At 36.2% G+C, this 25329-nt stretch overlaps 2 protein-coding genes across 4 annotated transcripts; both read right to left on the reverse strand.

The window, feature by feature from the left end:
• Nucleotides 1-1916: 1916 nt before the first annotated feature.
• On the reverse strand, nt 1917-5298 carry LOC122080004 (ankyrin repeat-containing protein BDA1-like). The gene is made up of 3 exons (XM_042646842.1): nt 5161-5298; nt 3660-4439; nt 1917-2763 (listed from the first exon to the last, which is right to left on the reverse strand). The coding sequence occupies exons 2-3, from the start codon at nt 4278-4280 to the stop codon at nt 1996-1998; spliced, it is 1389 nt and encodes a 462-aa protein (XP_042502776.1). The 5' UTR covers nt 4281-4439; nt 5161-5298; the 3' UTR covers nt 1917-1995.
• Nucleotides 5299-10947: 5649 nt separating this feature from the next.
• On the reverse strand, nt 10948-15616 carry LOC122078775. 3 transcript variants are annotated; one of them, XM_042644902.1, is made up of 11 exons: nt 15353-15616; nt 14228-14339; nt 13517-13557; nt 12899-13117; nt 12734-12805; nt 12411-12500; nt 12164-12202; nt 11970-12074; nt 11673-11838; nt 11280-11389; nt 10948-11195 (listed from the first exon to the last, which is right to left on the reverse strand). In XM_042644902.1, exons 1-11 carry the CDS (start codon nt 15575-15577, stop codon nt 11109-11111), a joined length of 1266 nt encoding a protein of 421 aa, XP_042500836.1. In that variant the 5' UTR covers nt 15578-15616; the 3' UTR covers nt 10948-11108. The 3 variants fall into 3 exon arrangements, with proteins under 3 accessions (XP_042500836.1, XP_042500837.1, XP_042500838.1); XM_042644903.1 differs by having other exon boundaries at nt 13544-13557; nt 15353-15615; XM_042644904.1 differs by lacking the exon at nt 13517-13557 and having other exon boundaries at nt 15353-15613.
• Between the last annotated feature and the right edge of the window lie 9713 nt (nt 15617-25329).

Here is a 25329-nt window from a genome sequence, read left to right on the forward strand (position 1 = left end):
GATCCACGTGTTTGACGTAAGAATCATACCATTAGGGAGCATTCATTTCCCTAAAACTTTATAGGATAAATGTTTTTTTGTCCACAAGAGGTTCCTGCGACCACACACAAGAGCGTGCATGCCAGGCAAGAGCACGCTAGTTAGTCATTGGTTGACCCTATGTCTATAGTGTATAGGGGCCACTCACAGAAGGAAAACTTTGTCCCAAGTTTGTATTATATATGTGGAGATCCTATGTCCGAATATAAGGGAAATGAATGCTCCCTTATCATACAATGCACACTCTCATTGGCCCCCGCATTGTTGTAGGGTCATGTGATCAGATACTATTCTCTCTCCCTAATGTATTTATAGATGTATGCAAGTTCTGAATTTACATTTAGTATACATAAGTAACTAAATGTGACCCATCACCCCTTCTATTGTGGACTTGGATATTCTACAAAGCAACCGGGTGTTTGACGTGCATCCAACACGATAGAGGAAGATGAAAGTTGACCGTTCCTAGAGAAACAGAAGAATGTCTTGAATGTTGATGGTGGTCTTTGTAACCTGAAAGGCATAGAGAAGATGATTCATTGTGCAACTATGAAAGGATACGCTGATTTTTTGCAAGTATTGCTTTCCACTGGCCCAAACTCTATCCAAGCTTTAACTATTAGATCGGAGAATATTCTTCATCTGGCTGTGAAATTTGATCAGCTCAAAACCTTCAAAGCATTGGTGAATTAGCTATGAAGCATTGGCACCACAACATGGGTAATATTGTGATGCATGTTGTGGCTACCAGTTGCCTTGGTAGTAATCATTTGGGCTACTATGGCAAAATGGATGGAGAAGATCTGGGGGAAGGTTTCGCAACTTAATGGCCTTGTGAGGTATTAACTAATCTAATTTTCAACTCAAAATTTCTCTTTTCTATATTATATTAGGGAGGAGATTAGTAACGATGGGGTGTCAAGGCTCCAATATAGATTTCATTAATGGTTTTTCTTGGGTTCCTGCTGATGGCAATGCCAACGGTGGGATCTTTTGAATTAGCCAAGGTTTTGGTCTTTCAGTTTTATATTTTTTTCTATATTTCTTTTAATAAATTTTTTGATTTTTAACGAAAAAAATGTATTAACAAAGAATGAGATATGTCATGTTCGAGACATCTTTGAGGCTTTCCAATTGGCTGAGCGAAGAAATTAATGGGAAAACCTAATATGGTGGCTCTTCAACCTACGCGAAACAGAGACTTGAGTGTCTTCCTAATGAAACTGCTTCTCTTTGTTATTCAAATTGGGCACTTCCTCTATAGTCTCAACATTTTGGATCATCTCCTCTGTGTCTTCCTCCTCTAACTCTTATGAGAGATCAACTAAAGAGGTTACATGCCGGTCCGAAATTTAAAGGAATAATTTTCCCTCATCTGAATTGTTTCATCATGGGGCAAAAATGCCAAAGATTCTAAAAGCTCCTCTGAAGAAGCAACTGATGGACAATCAGCCCCATAATTCAAGTTACATTGAGGGGTGATTGACTTCTTCTTTTTCTTTTTCTTCTTATTTATTTATTTTTTTCTTCTTCTTTTCTTCTTCCTTATGCTAGAGGAACTGATAAGGGAGGTAAGATTCTCCAAACGCGAGGGGGCATCAAAGCCCTCACACTCATCTAATAATAGCACTATAAATATTTTATTGAGTTCTTATCGCTGCATCTCTTGTGAGCTCGTTAGAAATACAACTGAGCAAGGAAACCATCACAAATGAACTTTGGGTTTTTGCTGCGTCCTTTGCGAGGAAATCAGCAATTGGGTTTGCTTCCCTAAAGCAATAAGTGATTTTTCACTCCATATATTTGAGGAAATGTGGGAGATTAGCCCACACCTGACCTAGGAACCATGAAATACATTTTTTCTGAAACAAGATCACTACTGCAACAGAGTCTGATTCAATACATGCATCACTAGGTTGTTTACAAAAAGTCATGAAAGATACTACAGTAATCCAGTCACTCCCTCACAAGGCCAATAAATAGCGAAAGCTTCCACCAGATCTGCCCCATCCAATTTGCTGTAATGGCCCAGATTATTACTACAAATCCAACTGGAAGCCATAACATCAAATTATTAGCATGCCAGAAATACTCAGCACGACTAGCTGGACCATTATAAAAGATTGGAGTAGACCATGAATAAGTAAGCAACATAAAGACTAGAGCTAGTAGGAGAGGACCCCTCAGAGGGAACCCTACTGTGAGGTTGTAAGCAAGGAGAGAAGACAACATAAACCCTGCAAAATTAAAGAGCATGACCAAATTGTATGTAATTGGAGATGTGGTAGACCAGACTGGCTCTCCTGCATGGTAGACATAGGTGCCATTGGATATTAGGTCATTCTGCCAATAACCACCAGGGGGACTAACTCCAGTTTGATAAGTTGCCGTGGAAATTAGAACAACTATCACCAACAATGCATTACGTGCTTCACTTGGAGTATCCTTGTCTACCTTCAATTTCAAATACTTTGATACATATTTGATTTTCGAATTAGATACCCATTCCAGTAGAGAATTAGTCTTTGCTTGTAGTTGGCACCCAATATCATCAGCTTTCTTAGCTCCCACTTTGGATAGGATAGTTTTGATTCTTTCTCTGTCTGGATTACTACCAGGAAGATGCATTAAGAGATCCAATGCTGTCAACCCTTTGTCATTCTTTGCATTTACTGGGACAACATTTCTAACAAGGAGGCTATTACGTAGAAGTACATTTATCATCTGTATAACGTAAATGGGATCAAATGGTATCAGTAACAACAAATAAATAGTGATGGAATGATACTTTTATAGGTGTATTTAGAGCTTGACACTTTCTTTCAATTTTCAATTGTCTTATTCTCCAAAGTATTTTAAAATAGATTTATAAAAGAATTTTCAAGAATAACTTGAAAGTACGTGACATATAATTGTATTATTATCAAAAGGTGATCATATATATTGAGTATGCATGTGAAACAATAGTATTATATACCCTCATGAAGGAAAAAATGTTCCATTATCAAAACGGTAAAAATGGAGTTATAGATTATTTGATACCTTACGGTAGGGGTACTATCAACGGTTTGGTTTGGCCCGATTTTATTCTAGGTTGAATCGATTTTGATGTGGGAATGCTAAATCTGAAACCAAACCAATAAGGGAATTTTGGTTTCGGTCTGGTTTTGGTGTGGTTTGGTTTCGGTTTGTCTTTGTTTTCTTATATCGGATTGTAATCGGGTTGGTTCGGTTTTTGTCCGATTGGATTCGACTGTCCATACAAATGTATACAAAACTATGCAAAATTTGGTTTTTTCAATGAATTTTGGACTGTTTTTGATTTCTTTCCAGTTTGATTTTGGTTTCGATCCGGTTTTTGAGCCGGTTTTGGTTTAGTTTTAGGTTCATCCGGTTTCCGATGTGGTTCGATTTGGTTTTGGGGTTGCAATACTCCAAACCAAAACTGACCCAATGTGGTCCACGATATTATCGGTTCAGTCCGGCTGGTTTTACCAATTCGATTTAGGGTTTAAGGTAGGGGTATCAATAAGAAAAACCCTTATTTAAATATAAGAGAGGTTATATAAAATAAAAATAAAAAATAAAAAATTATAAATGTCTACAGAAACTGGTTTTACCTGATATTGTCCTTTTGAGGTAGCAAGATGCAAGACAGTGTTGCCTTCTTGGTCTTTGCAGCCTAAAATGTCGATTCGCCAATGCTTTCGGAGCCAATTCACTAATACTTTGAAGGCTTCAACCTTACCAAATTTCACAGCCAGATGAAGAATACTCTCCTTTCTAACAGTTAAAGCATTAATAGAGTTTGGGAAACTGGAGAGCAATACTTCTAAAACATCAGTGTGTCCAGAAATAGCTGCACAATGAAGAGGAATCCTCTTCTCTCTGCCTTTTAGGTTACAAAGACCACCATCAACATTCATGGCTGCTTTTTGTTTCTCTAGGCATTGTCCACTTTCATCTTTCAAGAGTGCCTTCACAATCTCTAAGTGCCCAAACATTGAAGCTAAGTGTAAGGGACTGAATCCATCTTGGTTTAGCTTCAAAGTGAAAGAAGGCTTCAAATTTATCATTTCCTCCACAAGACATGTATGACCAGATAATACAGCCCAATGTAAAGGAGTATTGATGAATGGAATCTTTTCTACATTCTCAAGGATGAAGGGATTCTCTCCAAGTAATGCATATAATGCATCTATTTCTCCATTCTTAGCCACTTCAATCAGTCTTGAATCCATTATATATATATTTTTCTATGTTGTTACAGTGACTAGGAAGCAACCCTTCTTTCCCCTCTTTAAAATTTCATATATAGAAGCCCTTGAAGTTCACCCTATTCTTGCATGAGAAGGTAGCTTCCATGGAACTCAGGTTTGTGGTTTTGCAAGTATTTACTCCTATGACATAAAAGCAAGAGTGAAAACACTCAGACTATATTGCCAATTTTATATGCATTTAAATTGAATATTTTCTCACTAAAAAAAAAAATATATATATATATATATATATAACAGGAATTAGAATGCTAAAGGGTCAGAAGACTCAGAACCAAAGCAGATATAGGTGGATCCATGCTCTTTTGAATTAATTTAATATTCAAATATTGGAAGAAAAATACAACTTCAAGCTTCATGTCAAGATGAAAATCCAAACTTAGGGCACTATTTTGTACTTAAAATTAAATATCTATACATGATCTCTATAAGTTACATGGTTCCTAGCTATATATAAAACCTAATGATTTCTACATATCAAATCCTATTTATAATTTATATTATAGATTAGAAATTAGAAAAGGGCTTCTAAAATAATTGAATGGGAGGCATATCTGAAATTGATATAAAAAGAATATGACTATCAAGAGAAAGGACCTCTCTCTCTCTCTCTCTCTTAAGCCATAGGTTGTTATTTCTGATCTATCACAAAAAATAAATAAAATAAATTATGGGGGAGAAGTTTTGGGGCACAGTCGCACAATCATGTATACAACTATCAGATGGACTAAAGGGGTGGAGTTGCACCGTAGACCTTCATCCCCAATAATTATAATACACAACCATGCACAAAATCTTCTACCTAAACTATAAGTGGAAAAGAAGAGATGTGTAAACGACTTACATTATTTTCAATTTTCACTATCATGTAGAACAAACTGAAAATGGTTTGAGCACAGCTCTCCCACTCCTTGCATGCAGTAGTCTCTCACTCTTCTTCCCTGTGAATTATTTCTCTCTGAGAAAACACTCCCTTGGTTTGGATATATATAGGAAAACACCAGTTTTGGGACAAACCTTAGTGGTGGCTTTTGACGAAAAGAAAGGTTCCCCCTTTATAGCAGCCCATGTCCATAAACAATCCATTCTCCGTTATTAATGGACTTTAAAGTAAGAATGGACTAGAAAATAATATGAATATTTGTTTCTTCTCACCCCTTTTTAATATGAAAAAAAATGATTGGAATATTGGATAAGCTCACCCTAATCATATTATATTATAATTAATGGTAGACAGCTGTTCATTATCACTATATAAAGATTCTTACGAAGATTCTATCTCAAAAAACAGCAAAACCTATCCATTCTAACTCACAAGTTGAACAGGAATTATATGAAAAAAACCTTTAGATATGTTTTTTTAATCATATGTGGAAAGGTGGTCCAGACTCCAGAATCCCTATGTGACATCACACTGCATACGTTTACATAATAATAATGTATAGAATTATTGCTTGACTCCTAAATCATTGACTTGACACAGGAGCTAGAATTATTGTTTGGCTAAATTTATTAGCTGTCTATCACCTTTATTTTTTATTTTATTTTTTTATTTTTTTTATTTATTTTTTATTTATTTTTATTTATTTTTATTTTTATTTTTATTTTTTTTATTTTTATTTTTATTTTTTTACGACAGACTAAGCATCCGACGTGATTAGCCCCATGGGCTTATACTAACCTCACAACCATATGAATATGTGTGGAAAAAAATATACAGAATTTGTCTCAAGGACAGTGATACCTGTCTCTCATCTTTTTGTTTGGAATTATTTTTCTATTTTATTTTTTATGAATCAAGGTAGTTGATCCCATTAAGTTGGGATAAGCTTAAGATTGTTGTTGTATAGTGATACTTGTCTAACTAGTGTACCCCAACTATTCCCCATGAGACCATGAATCACCTGAGGAACAAGCACATTTGGCAACAATTATTTTTTTAGGTGAATAAAAAAATATTAAAATGTAAAAAAAAAAAAAAAATTACAAAAACAAGATACAACCAAGAGGCACTAGGCCTGACAAACAAAGCAAAGCAAAAATGATCAAAACATGAAACTAGAGTATGAAAATTCGCTCAAGCCTAAAGGATGAACATTTATGACAGCTAGGGAACAAGTTTTATGAATAATTTCAAGTCTGGTCTGACTGTCATTTTTTGTGCAAAAGTGATATCCAACAGGTGTTCAAATGGGATCAACATATTAATAGACCGACTTAACATTATTGTAACCTGGCAGTCACTGAGAGGGGAGTGAATCAGTGAGTCCAATTCTGATCCCTAAAAACATGTTCGATGTCTGGTTAAGAAAAACCTAATATACCTATCCCTGTTTGCACACAATCGTATGCACATTCAGCCTCTCATAGACACTTCCAAGTGTACACACTCATTCCACATTCCACGCACTTCAATATAAAATGCAAACAACAAGCATTCATAGCACAAGGTTTTTACAAGGTTCGGCAATTTACCTACATCCCCAGAGTAGTGCCTGTAAAGGCTTCGTACCTACTCAATACACTACTTTTGACTGTACCCACAGTCGGAAGAACCCACATCCAATTTTCTCAAGCCAAAGCTGAGATGGCACTCGTAGTGCCGGTACAATGTATAACACCTATTACACGGGAGCACCCACTTTCTGTGCTTAGCACCCACTAAGCACTCAATAAATAATACAGTAAATTTAGGCTTATATCAATGCCCTACAGTTAATCCTTGCCTAACAAATACATCCACAACTAGCTAACATGCTTATAGTTAATCCACAACTAACCTAGCATGTAAACATTCATCCACAACTAACCCTAACATATATACATATTATCATATATGCATATAATGTAAATTCTAGGGTTAGAAAATCTCACAGCCCTTGTCTGTTGTTAGCAGAGTTGTCTCAGAGCATAGTCTCTACACATTAGAATCCTCAACTCCCCTCTAGAGTAGGAGACTTGAATCTTCAAGTAAGCTCAACATGGCCATGGCATCTCACAAGTCTTTTCCCTTGTCTTCTTGCACTTTAAAGCACAAATAGAAAAAACCCTCTCTTCTTTTCTCTTTTCTCTTAGCTTTTGATCCATGAAACATCAAGAACACTCAACTACCTTCTCAAGCCCACTTTAATGGAGTAAAGACACTTTCCATCAAGCAATAAACCTCATTCAATGATCAACCATCAAGAAGGAAACTTCTCATACCAAAATCGTAGCCTTCCTTCACTCAAAACTCATTTTTCTTGCTTCCATAGTGTATGCTTGAAAAAACGAAAAAGTAGCAACTTGGTTCTCCCAAATCCTAGTTTAAATGAGGGAGATATAACCATTTGAAGTTGGAGCAATGAGATAGCCTGAAATGAAATCTTCATAGGAGTAGCTTAGGCTACGCCGGTGGAGTGTGCAACAGAGGCACAGATCTGGCCGTAGATCTCACCAGAAGGTATTTCTTAATCTGAGCCGTCCGATTAAACCAACGGACAATAGATCTAAACCATAGGTTTTGAATTTCCATGACGACATCATGACGTAGGCGCTGACATCGTCAGAGGTGTTGTCAACCACAGATTGGCTACATCAGCGCATATTTCGGATCTATGTTGGCTTAACCAAAATCATTTAATGATGTACTTGATCCAGATCTAAGGGATTGGAATCTAAGCTTCGGTGATGATGCACATGCGATACACACTAGTCAATGCAATACGGTGTAGTGCCAAACCATCATATCTAATACACTCCACCAATGAGAAGCCTCGAGTAAGCATCTTCAATGCAAGCTCTTGCACGAAACGTCAGATCTGAATCTAACCAATAGGACTCAATCTGAGTCGTGTATTAAGGATCCCTCTAATCCTCTTATATACATATAAGCCCCTACCTTCATACTTTCAGTGCTAAACATCCCTTATCAACTTAGACCTTCAAAATTTCAAAATTACACAAAAGACCTTCAAATTTTAAAAATAAATTTTGAAAAATCCACCCAACATCGAGAGCAACTGATGAATTTTTTGTTTGGATTTTCAAATCAGCTTCACGGAAACAGATATAAATTTTTTATACGATATCCAATCGGAATGAAATGAAATGCATTGGAACCTTGACTGGACGCTCTACGACTTTCCAGAAGACCCAATCATCTGACTCAGCCATGTAAAAATACCAAAATGCCCTTAGACATTTTCAATGACGCATCTTTCTCATATAGAATCGGAACGCAATGAAATCAGAACCATTGGAAAGATTGGATTTTTATCGTAACGTTACATGGAGAACACTTCCTTTAAAAAATTCATCTTCAATGCCGAAACTGCCCTAAACTGCGACAAATGTCGTAACTTCTTCATACAGTATTAGAATGTGACAAAATAAGATGCAATGGTCTAGATAAATTACAATATATCTTTTTCATGAAGAAATGATATTCTAAAAATGTCATTTTCACTGCCGAAAATGCCCCCGAGCGTAAATAGACCAATTTTTCTAGTTTTGACCTAGAAACCCGCACCATGTACTAAGAATGTATCAAACCACTCCATGCATACCAAGCGGCTCTGTTATCTCATCGGTGACACTGGACATTGCCATGTCATCATTTCTATCAAAGTCACCCAAACTGGCCACATCATCACCGCCACGTGGCCGGGTTGCCAACAAGGACAACCATAAAACAACAAACATGGCATGTTTAAAGCTTATTTATAATTTGTTTAGAGCCCGTTTACTAAATCCAACACATTTAAAGACTAATTATAACCCATTTATGCAAAAAACTCCCAATTGGAGCCTCCACTTGAAGTAGGATTTCAAAACATTTTTGGCCAACTACAACAACAAACTCGGCCTTAGCCCAACTTAATGGCATCGTCTAGAAAGATCCATCCAAAAAAAAAATATGAAAAAATGATACCAAACATAAAAGGAGAAATAAAGAAAAGGAAAATATATTTCTTTTGTTACCAGCAAGTGCTATAGCTACCTGGCTGCATCCTGGGCAGCAACCAAATTTTTCCCGATATTTGATTTATAAATAATGGAAGATAGGTTCAGAAGTTAGTTCAAGATGCTTGCATCGGTATGGATTCGGGAATTTGGATCCCTACTGCACCAATAAATCATGAACGAGTAGTAAAAAAACATCATAAATATGCCTTAAAATAATCTTTTTGAAACATTGGATAAAATTGAAGAAGAGGGTTCTTTGAGCAAGGGAATAATTGAGTGCACCAATGAAGTGTAATGGAATGGTTTCATATATAGAAGTGCAGCGAGGTCATTACTGTGAGAAAGAGAGAAATAGAGAGAAAGGGTACTAACATATCCTCCCCTGATAGCTCAGAGAGCCTATTTCCATATTGAGAATAAGATCCGAGATTCTTTGAGTTTCTTTTCATTGTTTTCCATTTTCAAACTCTAGGCCTCCTACCATAGCTTGTGAAATAAGGATTAATAAAAGGCCTAGAGGTTCTGAGGGAAACTTTTCAATGTGTATGGAGATTCCATTTGTAGTCTTTCTAGGATTGATAAACTGGTGGTAGATGGAGCCTTGGTTATCTATTCCCTCCTAGTATGCTTGATGCTCGCATAGCTTGTGAGAGGATTAATAGGAGGCCTAGAGTGGTTGTGTGGATGTAGTGGAATGGAATGCTTCCGCAACTTATGGGTGTTTCTTCTTGTGCTCCGCTTGGAATTTGGTGAGAGCCTTAGTTGAATTGATCGGTTCCTTGGTTCGATATGATTTGGTTCAAAAATCACATTCCTCGACATAACTTTATTGCATGGAGAGTGTTGACTAAGACTCCCTATTTAAGAATTTCTTTCAATTTAGAAAAGTCCCTCTTCATCTTCTTGTTGCTTTTGTTGGAATGAAGTTGAGGATATCCAAACACTTATTCTTCCGATGTCCATTTTCTTGACATCTATGGGAGGGGATTATAGGTAAATTTTGGCCTAAAAATCGTAGGATTAGAAACTTAGAGATAGAATGGAGGTGGATAAGCAAGGATTTTAAAAGGAAGTTAATTGGTAATATTACATTTGGATGGAGCCGAACCTTAGAAATTAGGCTACGCGATCTAGAACTATACACCAAATTTAGAAGACCATGTCATTTTAAGGTTATAGGTAAGGTGCAAGCCTACCAAGAATTTTGTATTGATACTCTCTAAATCGTTTCTTGGTTGCTTCTTGGGGTTTACCCACTTGATTGATTATACAATTAACTTTCTTTTTCTAATTCACATATGGTGTTCTATAAACCTAAGATCTTGTCCCTTGTTTCATTTACAAGAAAAGGGTGTAAGAATGATCCTTCTTCAGTATTAGCCAAAAAAATAGAAAGAATGGTATAATCCCTTTCCTCAGCTCTAAGAAAAGGAATATTCTTGTTCTATTTTCTTTTTGGGTTTCATTTGGTATGTCAGAACTAGATTATATTGAATCACATGGTTTGGAATTTGGAGGTGATTATGCTTGACATTCAAGATTGATTTTAAATAACAAGGCTTAGATATCATGGTTTTGATCTTACCTGATCTTGATCAGCCTTACTGATCCTTGTCCTGATCATACTTTTTCAAGATTTTTTTATGAGCTGTACTGTTTGATCATGCTTGTGGGGTGTTTCATATTTGAAAGCAAAAAATTCTTTAGAAAAAAAAAAATCAACTTAAGATAGCTTATACATTTTTTGTAGCAAATACCCTAAAGTAAGTACTGAAGAAAAAAATAATAAAGGATTATTTAAAATGAAAAAAAAAAAAAAAAAAAACCCAAGATCATCATTTGGCTTCATTGACAAGGTACCATTGTGGGCTCCATTGCGGCAGAGCTCTCTCTGTTGCACATCTCAGGACCAACAGTTACAATCTCTTCTTCCTGTACCCATGCTTGATAATTACCAAATGCAAGAACAGATCTCATAATTGAGCGAGCATAAAGGAAATCAAAAGGGAAACCAACCTTTGCAAGGTTCCTGAAGTATGTTGTTGTATAGTTTCCTGTAGGGAGGAAAGCTTCAAGAAGATCTGCTAAAACCAATTGAGGCTGGGAGATGGCACCATCAAACCAGTCTTCAAATACCCAATTTTAACAGAAAAAAAGGAACAAATGAGGAATTAATATCATAATCCGAAAGAAACAATTAAATTTGCTAGACAGAGGATATCATAAGAATCAAATACTGAATCATGTAGACATGGAGAACACATTATCTTGAGTTTTAATTAACTCTTATAAAGGTATTACCATTAAACCATGACTGAAGCAACTTCTTATTCACTTCAATTGACAAATGAACGAATATAATACGTTATGAGACGCGGTATTTAGAACATATATATCAAATAATCATACCGATGGCAGTGGAATTGTAGGTTCTTTTGTCATATCTCCATACACTTTGATTTGCAAGAAAAGCAAAACAAGATTGGTCATCAACATTGATGTTGTGAAGAAATGTTGTAAGGTTGTATTGAGTTGGATCATCAACATATGTTTCATCAATCACAACATCAAGAGTCTGGAAAGAAAAAAAAAAATCAGAAAAATTTTTAGAAAGATTAAAACTAGATCCCTTATAAAATGTTGAGAAGATAAATACCATCATATAAGTTTGAAAGGTAAGGATCTACACATTCAGTCCAAACTTACACATAAGATTGCATAGAAGTTCTCCAAGTCATCAGGAATTGAGATGTTATAAGTAATTTTGTTGATGGATTCATCAACATTCTCCCCTCCTGCATCTTGCACATACTGCATACAGTGTTTGATAAATGTCAAAGAGTAACATGAAAACATACAATAAGAAAGGAATACATGAACACCTTTTTTCAAATTCTTACCTTCATCTTGTAAGCCTCATTTGTGAAATACCAAACACCCTACAAGGTGCAATGAAAGTTAGTGGCTAGGATTTGCCTTAAATCTATGGAAGTTATAAAATCTTTAACTATCTTCATGGTGCTTATGATATCTCTCTGTTTTTTCTTCATATTAATGCAAAACCCAACTGAATGCAATAAGGGTTGTCCTTAATGACAAAGGTTTTCTGTTGTTTGAGAAGGAAAAAAAATCATGTGCCTAACTAACCTCGCTATACTGAAGCCAAGCGACTACCGGTTTGAATGAGGATTTCTTGTTTGCTGCAGCTTTAGTTAAGCACATATAGTTCTGTTTCACCTGTAAAAGCATTTAAAGAGCAGGTGAAGGAAAACTCCAAGTTCCACACTAATTGGAGGATTTAAACTCATAAGAAAGAGCTTTAGCTCAACATATATAATCTTATAGGTCAGTTTCCATTAACCAAAAAGAGGTTAAAGAATGAAGAACATAAAACTGAATCAGTCATTAATCCTTGTAGTCTTTTACGGTGAATCTCAATCTCTTTTTTGTAGATAATGCTTTGGACTTACTGTATCATAGACTTGATTAGCTCTAACTTCCATATTTGCAAAGACCCCCAAGTACTTGATCCACTCTGCTCTCTGAGAGATATAAACAACAGCAACTTTTGGTGCTCAACTCAATATGATACTTATGTGTGAACATAAAGGTATGTAAGAGATGTTACATTTTACCTGGAGAGGAGTCTCCTCAGCAGAAGGTAGAAACATGGCAAAATTACAAGCTTCTTGTTGATCACTGTTGCCAATAAAGTGCGCTGCGAATTGCGTAAGTTGTTGATCATCGCTCTTATTTATAATCACGATGTCTCCTTCAGCACGCGATTTCAATAAGCATTCAGAAGCTACAGAATCTGATGTTATGCCCTTCAAGTTCCCTAACAGACCTAGGAGCTGTTCAAATTTCAAATTTCAAATTCAACAAGAAAAGAGGGAAAATTCTACAATGGGCTAAGGGCCCATTTATAGTATATAGACTTCATTCATTTCATGAACCAAGTAGATAGTCCTTAGTTCTTCTAGGGTACCATCCTTGCCAAAATGGAAAAATCCCTTGAGCAGGTTGAAATCAGAGAAATGTTAAACTTAGGACCAATCCAGTTTTTATCATGAGGGATAGGTCAATCAAGAATATATGAATTTGGAATAACAAAACATCAAATTTAACCGTTGGATATTCTACGGCATCTGCGTTATCTGCCGGAAAGCATTTAGGTGTGGTATCATACTTAGCTTAAGACAGAACCCTAGAGCCTATGGAAGTTGGAGTGGAAGAAAAAGCCTTAGCATTACCACATAAAAGAAGCTAGCAATCCTCACCTCAAAGAAAGATACTGAAAAGGCAAAGAGAGATTAAGGGTTAGATTAACCAAAAAAAAAAATCTAAACAAGAACTCAAATGTAGGTCTAGGTTGAATTTGAGGTATAACATTGGCAGAAAAGAACCCTACTCGGTGGTGTGGATCTACTCTTAGACACAAATAGGTGCGAAAAGACTGTGCTGCACCCCCCCCCCCAACCCTGATGCCTTCACGTAGCCTCCTATTGGCTTGCACGTTGGCACAGTTGCCTTACAAGTAGGGTTTTCTTGCCCATTAAATTATAACAAAGACCCAAGATGGGCTTGTATTGATGCATATAGCAAATGAATCCAACCCAATCCCAATGGGCTGTCTCTGCATATGAAGAATTTGGGTCCGTTCGGTATGAAGTGGGAATGAGGTTGATTTTAATTTTGCCATGAGTCAATTCTAATTGGACTGAAATTGGACATGCATGGGTCTAGTGATCCACTTATTTAGAAAATTTTAGCGTCATCTGATCTGCCATGTGGTAACATTAGAAATCCATTCGTAAATTCTTTCCAACTAAAAAGGACGAACGTTTGGTTTAAAGGATGAACTTATTCTCACAAAAACTTACTCCCATTCACCAAAAGCCCAATACCAAACATCCCATTTCAATTAAATTACTGATTCATGGATGGAGAAGAAGAATATTTACCTGGAACGCCTGGAAATTCTTGTGTGTCGATGGAGTAGTTGGATAGAGGGACCACAAAGGATTTGATTCTTTCCGTGCAGTATTTTGTCTTTGTAGCCATTTTTGAGTTGTTCTTCATGTCATAACAGTATTTCACATATAAATATCATTTAGTTTGTGTTTGGAAACAGGATATAACTTGTAGAGTAAAATAGATCGGATCATGATCCTAATTATAACATAGATTTCAATGATTCAACAATGAATCGAATACGGAGATCAAATGTAGATACACTATATTAAGATTCGACTTAGGGATGCAAGTTTGGCCTTGTCAACCAGAGTGCACCCTAAGCTTAAACAGTGTCTGGGCTTTGATATGCTAAACCTAAAGGCAGGTCAGGGCTGAGGGTTGGGCTGAGCCCAGCTTGGCCCCTGCTCCTTTATCTCCCTTCCCCTCCTCTTGGTCGTAGCCAATTAATCTCCCCAGCTCAGCCTAGCCTTGCATCTCCCTTTCTCCGTCCCCATAGTCGTTCAGGGGCAGCTTGGCTAGACGTTGAGGGCGGATCAGGGTTGAATTTTTCATGCCTTGAGTCAGTTTGGGATGGGTCAGGCCAGGCCGAGCCTTAGAAAGCCTCGTCCAACCGACCTAGAATCCCAATCGAATTTTCGAACCCAAAAAAAACCCCCACCTGAAAGGCTGAATAGTTTCCATGAAAAAAAAAATGAGGGTAATGAAGTCATTTGAATTTGGTGGGTCCCACAGAACCCTCAAATAGTGTTTTTTTTTTTTTTTTGGTAAAACCCTCAAATAGTTTGACTCCGTTCATTTGGTGAGCTTTGATGGCCCCTGATCCCCTAACTTGTACATCCCTAAACAATTGAATGCTACTATCTTAACCGTCCATTAATCTGTTCCAGGCAGATTTTTCTCTGCCCTCCAAAAATGAACTCAACAGATTCACTGGTTTTAATTGTTTCAGACTACTGGGTTCTGAGACATCCCAATCATGGATGTGCACGATAAGATGGTCACTCTATCTGGGTTCACATTAATCCTAACCGTACATTTAGAATAAAGAACACTGTAAATGGAAGAAGAAGAAGAAGAAGAGAGAGAGAGAGAGAGAGAGAGAGAGAGAGAACCTGAATAAGAAGATAGCTCTTGGCATCAACACTATTTTTGATGACTTTGAAGGTCTGCCCATAATATATACGGAAATACACAGCATCTTCGACCCGTGAAATGTTACCGACCGGCACCGTCGGAGCTGCTCCATGGACTACTGGAAGCCACAGAGATACTAAGAATAGAAAAAAGTACACTTGCAGAGAAGAAGAAGAAGAAGAAGAAGAAGAAGAAGAAGACATTGCTCGTGATGAACAGGTAAACTAAATTTGTTACTTACTATAAGGCCAAGCCAAATATATTACCTATATAAACCTATGCTTGATGGGCCCAACGGGTAACATTGATCCGACCCGGCCGAACCAAATACTCCTATCCAGAAAACTAGCCAAGATTTTATAATTTTATTACTGGGTTTTGGTGGGATGATTTTGATCTAAGTCGACCCATAAACCCGACCAGAATAGGCCAGATGTAGAATGTGGGATGGTGGAGTTGCAGGCTTTTTGAATTTGTTTTTAATTTTGGTGGGGTCCAGTTCATATGATGGTGGGATTGGGGGTTGAATTATTTGATCTTAGTTTTGTTAGTTTCTGTTTGGGTATTTATTCTTTTCTCTTTTATGTTGAAAACATGACCACCCGTGACCCATGGGTTCTTGTCATTTTCCTTTTATCCCTTATAGAGGAGATGGTGGAGGAATTGATTGATCCATTCTTTGTGCGATGTGTACCCTCAAACCATGTGCAGTGCACTAAGTACTATCTAACCCTAAAATGGAATTCATAAATCTTCTAATTATAGGTGTCTTAAACCCTACCGGATCTTCAACTTAAAAAAAAAATTATGATTCATTCTAGTTCCTTTTGTGGCCTTTCTAATTTTAATTAATTTTTAGGTGGTTTTAATTTTTTTTTTCTAAGGATCTGGCTCTTCTACGGCACAGGGCACGATGCATTGTGCAGTACAAATCTGAGAATCAGACACATTCAAATACACACCCTAACACAAGGACAAACATCCCAAGGGTGCTTATGATCATCATATGCGTGGCGCACCATAAAGGAACTACACACCTTTTGGATTTGGCTCTTCTATGATGTTCTACACTATGCATACCAATTTATGCACACCTCGACTAATCCTCGAGGAGACTGGTGCAGTAACTCACCGCCAGGGTCTCCACTTAAATTGTAGATGTACAGATGGAGAATTGAACCTGAAATCGTATGTCTATCCACTTAATTCTCAATTCCCCCTAACCATCTATATACTATGCAATGCACATTTAAGCACACATTTCAAAATACTTCTAAAACAGTCGGATGTGCACCGCAGAAAGAATATCAGTTCAACATGATTTGGTTTGATTTTTTAAAATTATGATTATTAATAGATCACACTCAAAGGAGAAAAGTGTAAGGGACAAGTAGTTCACGGATCCCTCTACCCGTCTACCAGTCCTATGCATTCACAGAAGCAATGGGTTGAGGGACCCATACTAACTTGCACGTGGGAGAACAACGATATTGATAGGCCAAGAGTAACATGGCTTGGTGGGTGCAATGCGCATCACCATCACCATGTATAATATCAACTATCACGAGCACCTAGGGGTGTATCGCACACCACTCGTGAACATGGGCATTGGATGGGCGGTCGCATTCTCTCCCACCCCATCTCCCAAAAGGAAAAGTTGTCACTACTCACATGGCGCATGGTGGCGTCTGTGGTGCCCATAATGCCCAGTTATATCACATTAATCACTGTGAAAATTCTCTGCAACTGTTGTACTAATGCAATCAGCATTAGATAATTGGGAGTCCTTTAGGACATGTGCTCATATGCTTTTAGTTGTCCAATATTTATCATACCTCACTACTAGCTGCATAAAATGTGGACTTGACTCATGGATTAAGAAACTTAAGAATTAAAATGTGCGTGCAAATTAACATATAAAGATGTCAATTTATCCAATTTATAAATAAAGAGAGAGGGTTTCGTAAATGCATGATTTTTGTATCATCGTAAGAATAAGTGGGAGTGCATATATTTTTTTATTTGGAGCAAGGTGACCTTGCTATCTTTTACGATATTTTTTTTTTCATATATAAATAAAAGTGTCAATTGATGGTTTGATTTGGTTTTGGCCAATTTTAGTTGGTTTCAATTTATTATTAAGCTAATTCGAAACCAAATTATTAAGAAAATTTTGGTTTTTATTGATTTTGGTTCTATATAGGCAATATACCCATAAAATTGAAGGGCCAAAGGATACGCCAAGTGGATATTTGGGCCGTCAAGAGCTAGAGCCTTCTCTAGGTGTGTGCTGACTAGATAATATTTAATGGATAAAAAGGATGCAAGTCCAATGGAGTAGACGGAGGGTGCAGAAGCATATTCATGTTTACCACATGGCATGCCAACTTGACAAATTTGAATCACTTTATGGTCCTAATTCAACTGCATATATGTCAATTTTATTTTACACATTTTTGTTAGTATTTTAGTCATCCATTGCCATCCATCCATTCACTATGGATGTTTTAAATGCATTTAGAGGGTATCATGTAAGGATGTAAATTTGAAACCAAAATTGTTTATTGAAAATGTCGAAACTGTAAAACTGTTTAGTAAATGGTTCGATTCTGGTTTCAAGTTTAAGACCGATTAGTTAAATGGGTCGGGTTGGTTTTAACTATACAACCCGTTGGTTTCAAACCGAATAAATATCGTGAAAACCGAACCACTTAACCCGTTTAACGATTAAATATTTGGTCATTTTAACAAAACATAATGGTTTGATTTAGGGGAGAATTAAGGACCATAGAGGCTGTCCAACAGTCTATTCAATAATTTACTCCTATCATGTAGTTATATAGTTAAATCATTGTTTGTTCAATGCCTTATTTAATTTGATACAAGATTGAAGTGTTTATCAACAAAAGAAAATTTTAGTAAGCGTACGAATAAACTAGCTAATCGATTACTAACCGTATAGAATAAATCGCAATCAAAACCGTTTAAAATTGTAAAATCGACACCATTTAAAAATCATGGAACCAAAACCGTTTACTAAATGGTTGCGGTTTCAAAAAGTGCAACCGTTTACTAAATAATGTGGTTTTGGTTTCAGCCAAATAAATGTGAATGGAACCAAATCGCACCATATACACCGAAATCGAGCCGATTAATACCCTTAGTATCATGAGGGTTTTTTGAAAAAGGTACTAAGACCTTATAAGGGTTTGTGAACCGTAGAATCAAGTGAGAATCTTACCACATCGTAAATGTCCATTTTATATCAGATATCACTATAGAAACTTCAACTAGGCAATGAATTTCTAAACTTCAAATCCGGCCCATCCATTTGGTAGATAGGCAAGCCGCTGGGCTCTTGTAAGAACACGGAATCTACATAGAGTCATAGAATGGCCAGGAAAGCCCAGTATAGTCAGGGTGGAGAAGAGTGAAACGTAAGACTTCTGCATCTTGAATCGTGGCCCCCTTACCTAGTAAGATAACCTTAGCGTCTAACAGCAAAATAAGAGTTAAACTAGAACTTAGAGGTTGGGGTTCCAAAACCTAGTCTGAACCAGAATATCTTGGACCAAATCTAATTATTCAGATTGGAAATCAAAGCATATCAAAAACCAAAAAAACTTAAAACCATACTGAAACCAGTTCAAAACCCAAACCAATAAAAAACCAATATCAGCTAAAAAAAGGAAGTTTTTTTGCACAAGTAAACGAATTCCAAATCTTACGGAAATCGAAATTGACCCAATAACAAACATAAACTAAAACCAAACCAAAGCAAAATTGAAATTTTCTTATGGATAAAGGTTTCAGTTTCGGAATCATTCCCACACCAAAACTGAATCAAACCAACTGATTGACACCCTACTTAGAGGGGTGCAATAGATACCACTTCAGTGATAGCTGACTAGGAAGAAGTAATGGAGAGGAAAAGGGTTTTGGTGTCATGGCGAATAATGTGATTAAGGGTTTGTGTGTGTACTTATGGAGCTAAGGACCTGGCTCGTTTCCTTCTTTTCTTGTTCTACGGATTTATGTGACCACTAGATACCATGATTTGAAACTGTTCTTTGCATGTACACACCATGCATATATATATATAGCCCAAAAGTTAGGTTTTGGGATGTTCCTTTCGGCTCATGATTTGTTTGGTTGACTAATCTAAAAACAGAAACCCTAATAAATGATTCTCACCTTTAAGTTTTACCCATATAAGAAATCTAATTTCTCTTTTTATTTTTAAATTTTGATTCTGAGTTCCAACCTTCTTTGCTTGCCTCTTTCATAAGATAAAGCCTCCATTCCATAGCCACTAACTAAAAAATTGGATTATCCTCTTCAAACCATATGATGGGCTTTCTTCAAACGTTAGATTGGAATTAAATGTAAACCTATAATCATCTTATATTAGCATCAGTAATCTTCAATGTTAATCTACTGGTTGAAAATTAGGCTGCGTCTGGTAATCATTCAGTTCCAGAAACGATGTTTCATGTTAAAACAAAATTTTTAGTTTCTATGTCAAAATGCTGTTTTAAAACGAAAAAATAGTGTTTGATGAACCTGTTTGAAGAACAATTATGTTAGTTGTTCACTTTTTTTTGTATTTGAAACGAAACCAAAATGACGGAACAAAGTTTCTTTGGTTCATCATTTTGCGTTTCTAGCATTTTTTTTTCTCTCATTTTCATTCCAACAAAAATCAAAAAATACCAAGTTGACACCAAACGCTTAATTCAGTTTTTTTGTTCCCATAAAACAGAAAAATGTTTGAAACATTTTTTTAAAGGACTATCAAACGTAACCTTAGTATCACTTTGTAAAGAGCTAAAATATCATTATACAATGTAGCCATTGTAACCTATAGATATAGGAGAAACCCATTAACGATCTAGATTCACACACATCAGCACTAGTATTTTAGTGATTTAATTTTATTTATTTTTTAATTAAATTTAAATTCTTTTTTTCTCATTGGTAGAGAAGTATAACTCAAAAAGGGGAAACGCACCCAAAGAAGGATTCGAGAAGTGTGGTGGGGGCAGAGAATAATTTGTAAACCTTGAAAGAGTGAGGGACCACAACAAGTGATCCTCCTTCCATGAGGCATTACGTCACTTGTCAAAAGTTGGGCCCCATAAGGACACTCAAGTGTCTGTAGGGATTCAATTCCTCGCCGAGTTTTCTCAAATTACCGATCAATAGTGACGTGGGCTGGGTTGAGAAAAGCCCAACAGAAATCCAAACCTGATTTAAACCGCCCGGTTTAGAATAAATCGTTCACTCAATCGACTAAACAGAAAAAATAATCCGATTGGTTAATTGGGTCCCTCCTGCATTTCTGATCTTACTTTGAGCCTTACATAAATGGTTCACATAATCAAATGTACAGATTTGAATAGGACCACCCAGAAGTCAGACCGTCTGGCCCGAGTTAGATCCAACAGGTCTGTAATAAATATGCTTTATGATAAATTGTGATATTAATACTGATTATGAAACTAATAATGATGATTAACTCAAATATAAATGGATCCATATGGACATGTTAGGCACATGTTAAGTAGCTGTCAGGGAAGAAAAGCTTTTTTGCTTCCTTGATGGATACAAAGGCTTCCAACTAAACCATTTATATAATCTGACAGTTAGGGAACATAAAATAATTAACTGATTACAATCATTTAATCAATCTTGGATTTTGAGCCCAAATTCCTTAATTAATTTTATTCATTGGATGGCAACCATGTGACCCCAAGTTTCATTCTATTCACAAATAAAGAAAGAACAAAATGAGGAAAAAAGAATGGGAAAAAGTGTGATCAGCCTATGGTAACTCCATGGTGGGAATAGTTCTGTCAGTGACATTACTAGTCATTTCATGTGGGGGTTGGAGATTGTCTCTTCTTTTAAGCAACAAATATCTATTTTGTCTCATCAGCTTTAAAGTAAGGGAAGAACAAAAAGCCATGCATGGATCATAGTTAACAACCCTAAAAGCTTTATCCATCAACTCCTGCCTCTATAAGATTTTTTTTCTTTTGTTTTACAGATAAAATATTTTATTTTAAGAGTGATTTAACTTCGAGTTGGCTGGATTATGGCAACATAAAGCTGTAAAACTATGCCTAAATTCAAGAGGATTATTAGATTTAAAAAGCACCCCATTTTAAACCAATGTCATATAAGCTTATATCTTGGGACCCTTTGTGGAGACACCCATTGAGTGCACATTCATTGCTAAAAAAGAAATTTAATTTGGGTGAAAAGGTTAAAATCGCTTGTGAGTTTTTGGTAAATGGATATTTAGGTTGTGTTTGGTAGCATTTTAGGAATGCATTCTAGCTTGGTAATGCATTCCAAGAAATCATACAAACATATCTTTAATTTAAAAAAGTTCATTATACAATTTCTAAAGCTTTCAAAGTAGAGATGTATAGTTCATTATCTTTAACCACGATATTAATAGTTCAGATCTTTAGGGGCAAGGGTTGCAGCTGCGGCTGGGGCGGGAGTGGGGATGCCCGAGACCCATAAAATATTGAGATTGAGAAGATTAGATGACGAATATATGTTAAATATATATTGGATTCAAAGTTTAAGATCATGGTAAAAGACTAAGGCTACATTTGGTATGGTTTATTGGAATGCATTATTGACTTAAACCATTCCAAGAATGTATGCCAAACGCAGCCTTAGATCCCATTTAAGTTATTACTTGGTTCTAAATTATCGAATTTGATGTGCATAAAATTAGCCCACCAATCAACAATTGATGCGCAGCAAGAGATAAGACCCAATCCATTGTCAATCCAAAATTGCTTCGTAACTGTTTGGGATTTAACTCCCATGACTAACAATCAAGGACTCTCCATAACTCATCATAATCCTCCATACCGGCAGTTATGCTTCATGATAACAGTTGCAAGAAGAGAATGGATCACTCTTTAACAACTCCAAAGTCTGGTTGTCTCCACTCAATAAATAGATGAACAATACTCAAGAAAAAGTGGTTAGTTCTGCACACTCGTAAACCTATTGCTCTCCCAAAATCCTAGCATAAATATCTTATTGCTGTTGAGATTTCTAACTTAAGCATCAGAGAGTCCATTCTGAGCCTTTCTTCACCTCTCTTCTTCAATTCTAATGCCCAGATCTCCCATGACATGATGGGTCAGATTTCAGCCACAACAGAATTCATGCTTAGTGGGTGGTCACCATTGATCTAATGAATCGTGTTATGTCCTTGGTTTAGAAATCCAAAACATAATAGTAATTAGCATTTATGTCGACCTAGACCATTTCATGGTGCTCTGACTTTATCTGCCTCTTACTCTGATAATTAGCCCTAAATTGTGGAGCCTGGCTTCAGTTACCAATTATAAGAACCTAACCAATTAGCCAAAAGTTGTTGACTGGTCAATATCCAATTAATTTAGGTTCCTAATTAAATAATTATTCATAATAACCCATTGGTTCACCTGCTAAACATGAAAATTTTGATAGTGGTATTAGAGTTACACCTCCAATACAAATGAGCTGTTGCCGATGTTGTGTTGTACCAGTTTCATAAGTACCTTAATCCAAAAGTTGCATAATTAATGGAGAAGTACCAAGCTATATATGCCTAATAAATTACCCTTAGAAACATATAAACTCTTGGGACATACCTCCCAAGTTCCCCTGTGGAAGGATATTCTAAACCCACCTTAATCTAATTACTTTTTGATTGAGTTTAGATTAAAATTTTATCACAACTCAATTTGGGGCATACCAACACATATTTGTATTTAAAGACAAATTTTTCCTAGACCAGATAGTGAAGTTCATCGCCTTATCCTCGGGTTCATGGGGTTGAACCCCCCAAAAATACCCCTTGATACCGCCCCGCGCTCCAGATTCACCATGGATTGAAGAAAACTCAGTCCTTTATTTTCAGGGTTGTATAATGCTAGTATTCTAGTACATGCTGACTGGCCAGGACCATAAACTGTTGAACAATGCAGTAAAGGTCATTTATTTGGAACCTTCACATAACGCCATTTCAAAAGGGTCATCTGTGAAAAAATTATTGCAACAGACCGCAATGGCCCCAACCCATTGAATCACCTATTTGAAAAGAGTAACACATGCCAACTCATTTCAGAAAATTAGGTTAGTTAATCAAGAGGAGTTTTATGATCCTCAAGAATGGTTCTTCTCGATTAATGTAATGGCACTATCATTGTTGGTGACACTATCATGACCACTTTTTGAATGTTTAAAACATGTCTTGTATTATCTCTTGTTTTTTTTTTTTTTTTTTTTTTCACTTTTGTCTAGCATCCCCATTTCTCTCTCTAAGCTTTCCTTTTTTGGTATGCATTACTTAATCCATCGACGACATATGCATTTGATTCGAGGAATATTTTTGACCATGCAAGTGCAATAACAGGTGGGACTTAAATGATGAAACTGAACCCACAAGAGTCTAATCATGGGGTCGTTGTACATCATGGTAGATGAAGATATTATCTCTTCATTTTTGGTGGCGAGAAACTTTCTCCATTATTAAGGGAGAGGGTTATATGAGCAAGTAGGTACACTAGACCCTCTCACATTATTTTTTTTCAAAATCATTGTTTATCTTTTCTTAAAATAATTAATATAAAATAAATGTGAGGAGACATAATGTACGTCTTAGGCTCAAAGGGCATTTTCCCTAATATTAATCAGTTGTTGTTTCTTCTATTAAAAAAAAAAAAAAATTGCTTCTAGCCTTATCTTAAAATTGAAACAAGATAATAAACTGCATAAGTAAATATAAACCAGCCAAAAATAGGGGAATCTCAAGCTCATTTAACTATATGACTTTGAGATAAACTTATTAAGATCAGGTTTAATTCAAAACAAAATTAAAATTGAAGCTCAAGTTAAGTCAAAAATTCACACTGGAATCCAATTAATTAGCTTGGAAATTTCAAACCCTAATCATTCCTAGTCACTTATCTTGCTCAATCTATTGTTATATATATATATATATATATATAATATTTATTTATTAGGGCAAGTGAAGGTTACCCTATTGAGTGAGGTGCACCCTAGCACACAAGCCAATGGTAGGGCACCTAGGTTCATCTTTAACATGTTTTTTCCTTACTTCTTGTGTCTAAGAGTAGAGACACACAAGCGGGTAGCATTCTTTAGTTCATACATTTATTAAATACCACTGCTAGTTACAAAACTTGTTAACTTTAAAGGCAATAAAATGTTATCACCCTTAAAAATCTTGTAAAAGTGCCATTTTAAATCCAAAAAATATGAAGAGGATCAATTTGGCATTATGGTGTTTTCTACGCTAGATAGGTAAGGTTTTTTTTTTTTTTTTTTTTCCGGTTGGGGGTGAGATAAAAGCCATTGAAACTATGATACTAGTGGACAAAATGCGGTGTGAAAATCATCTGCAACACAATGAACATTGGGTGATTAGGAATTCCTTAGAGTGCATGCTTAGATGCTCTCAGTCATTTGATACTCAACGCTTGTTGTAGAGGATGTGAACTCCAAAATGTGTCACCTAGATAATTCAAATATGAGTGAAACACTTGTTTGATGCTTCATGTAAACCAACAAGCACACAGGAAACAGAATTTTTGCAGGAAAGCAAATACTTAGCAAGTCTGTTTACTTCGGTTTTACTCCCTTGAAACTACCCTGATCCTACTTATTGGTTAATAACGTTAACTAACCTTCTTTTCTTATTCTGGTTATTAACCATAATAACGGTCAACTACGGTAACGTGCTCATCGGCGATGTTTTCAAGGGAAGTATCACCGTGTGAAAACGATGCTCTCTCTCTCCTCATAATTCCGCCGCCAAAATCCACCCCGTCAGATATTGATGGGTATTTTCTCACGCTATTTTTCGAATTACAAATTGACTCGTAGACTTAGATTGCTGGAAAGGACAAAAGAACCG

This window comes from Macadamia integrifolia, chromosome 5 (genome assembly GCF_013358625.1).
Source record: "Macadamia integrifolia cultivar HAES 741 chromosome 5, SCU_Mint_v3, whole genome shotgun sequence".
Taxonomy (NCBI): domain Eukaryota; kingdom Viridiplantae; phylum Streptophyta; class Magnoliopsida; order Proteales; family Proteaceae; genus Macadamia; species Macadamia integrifolia.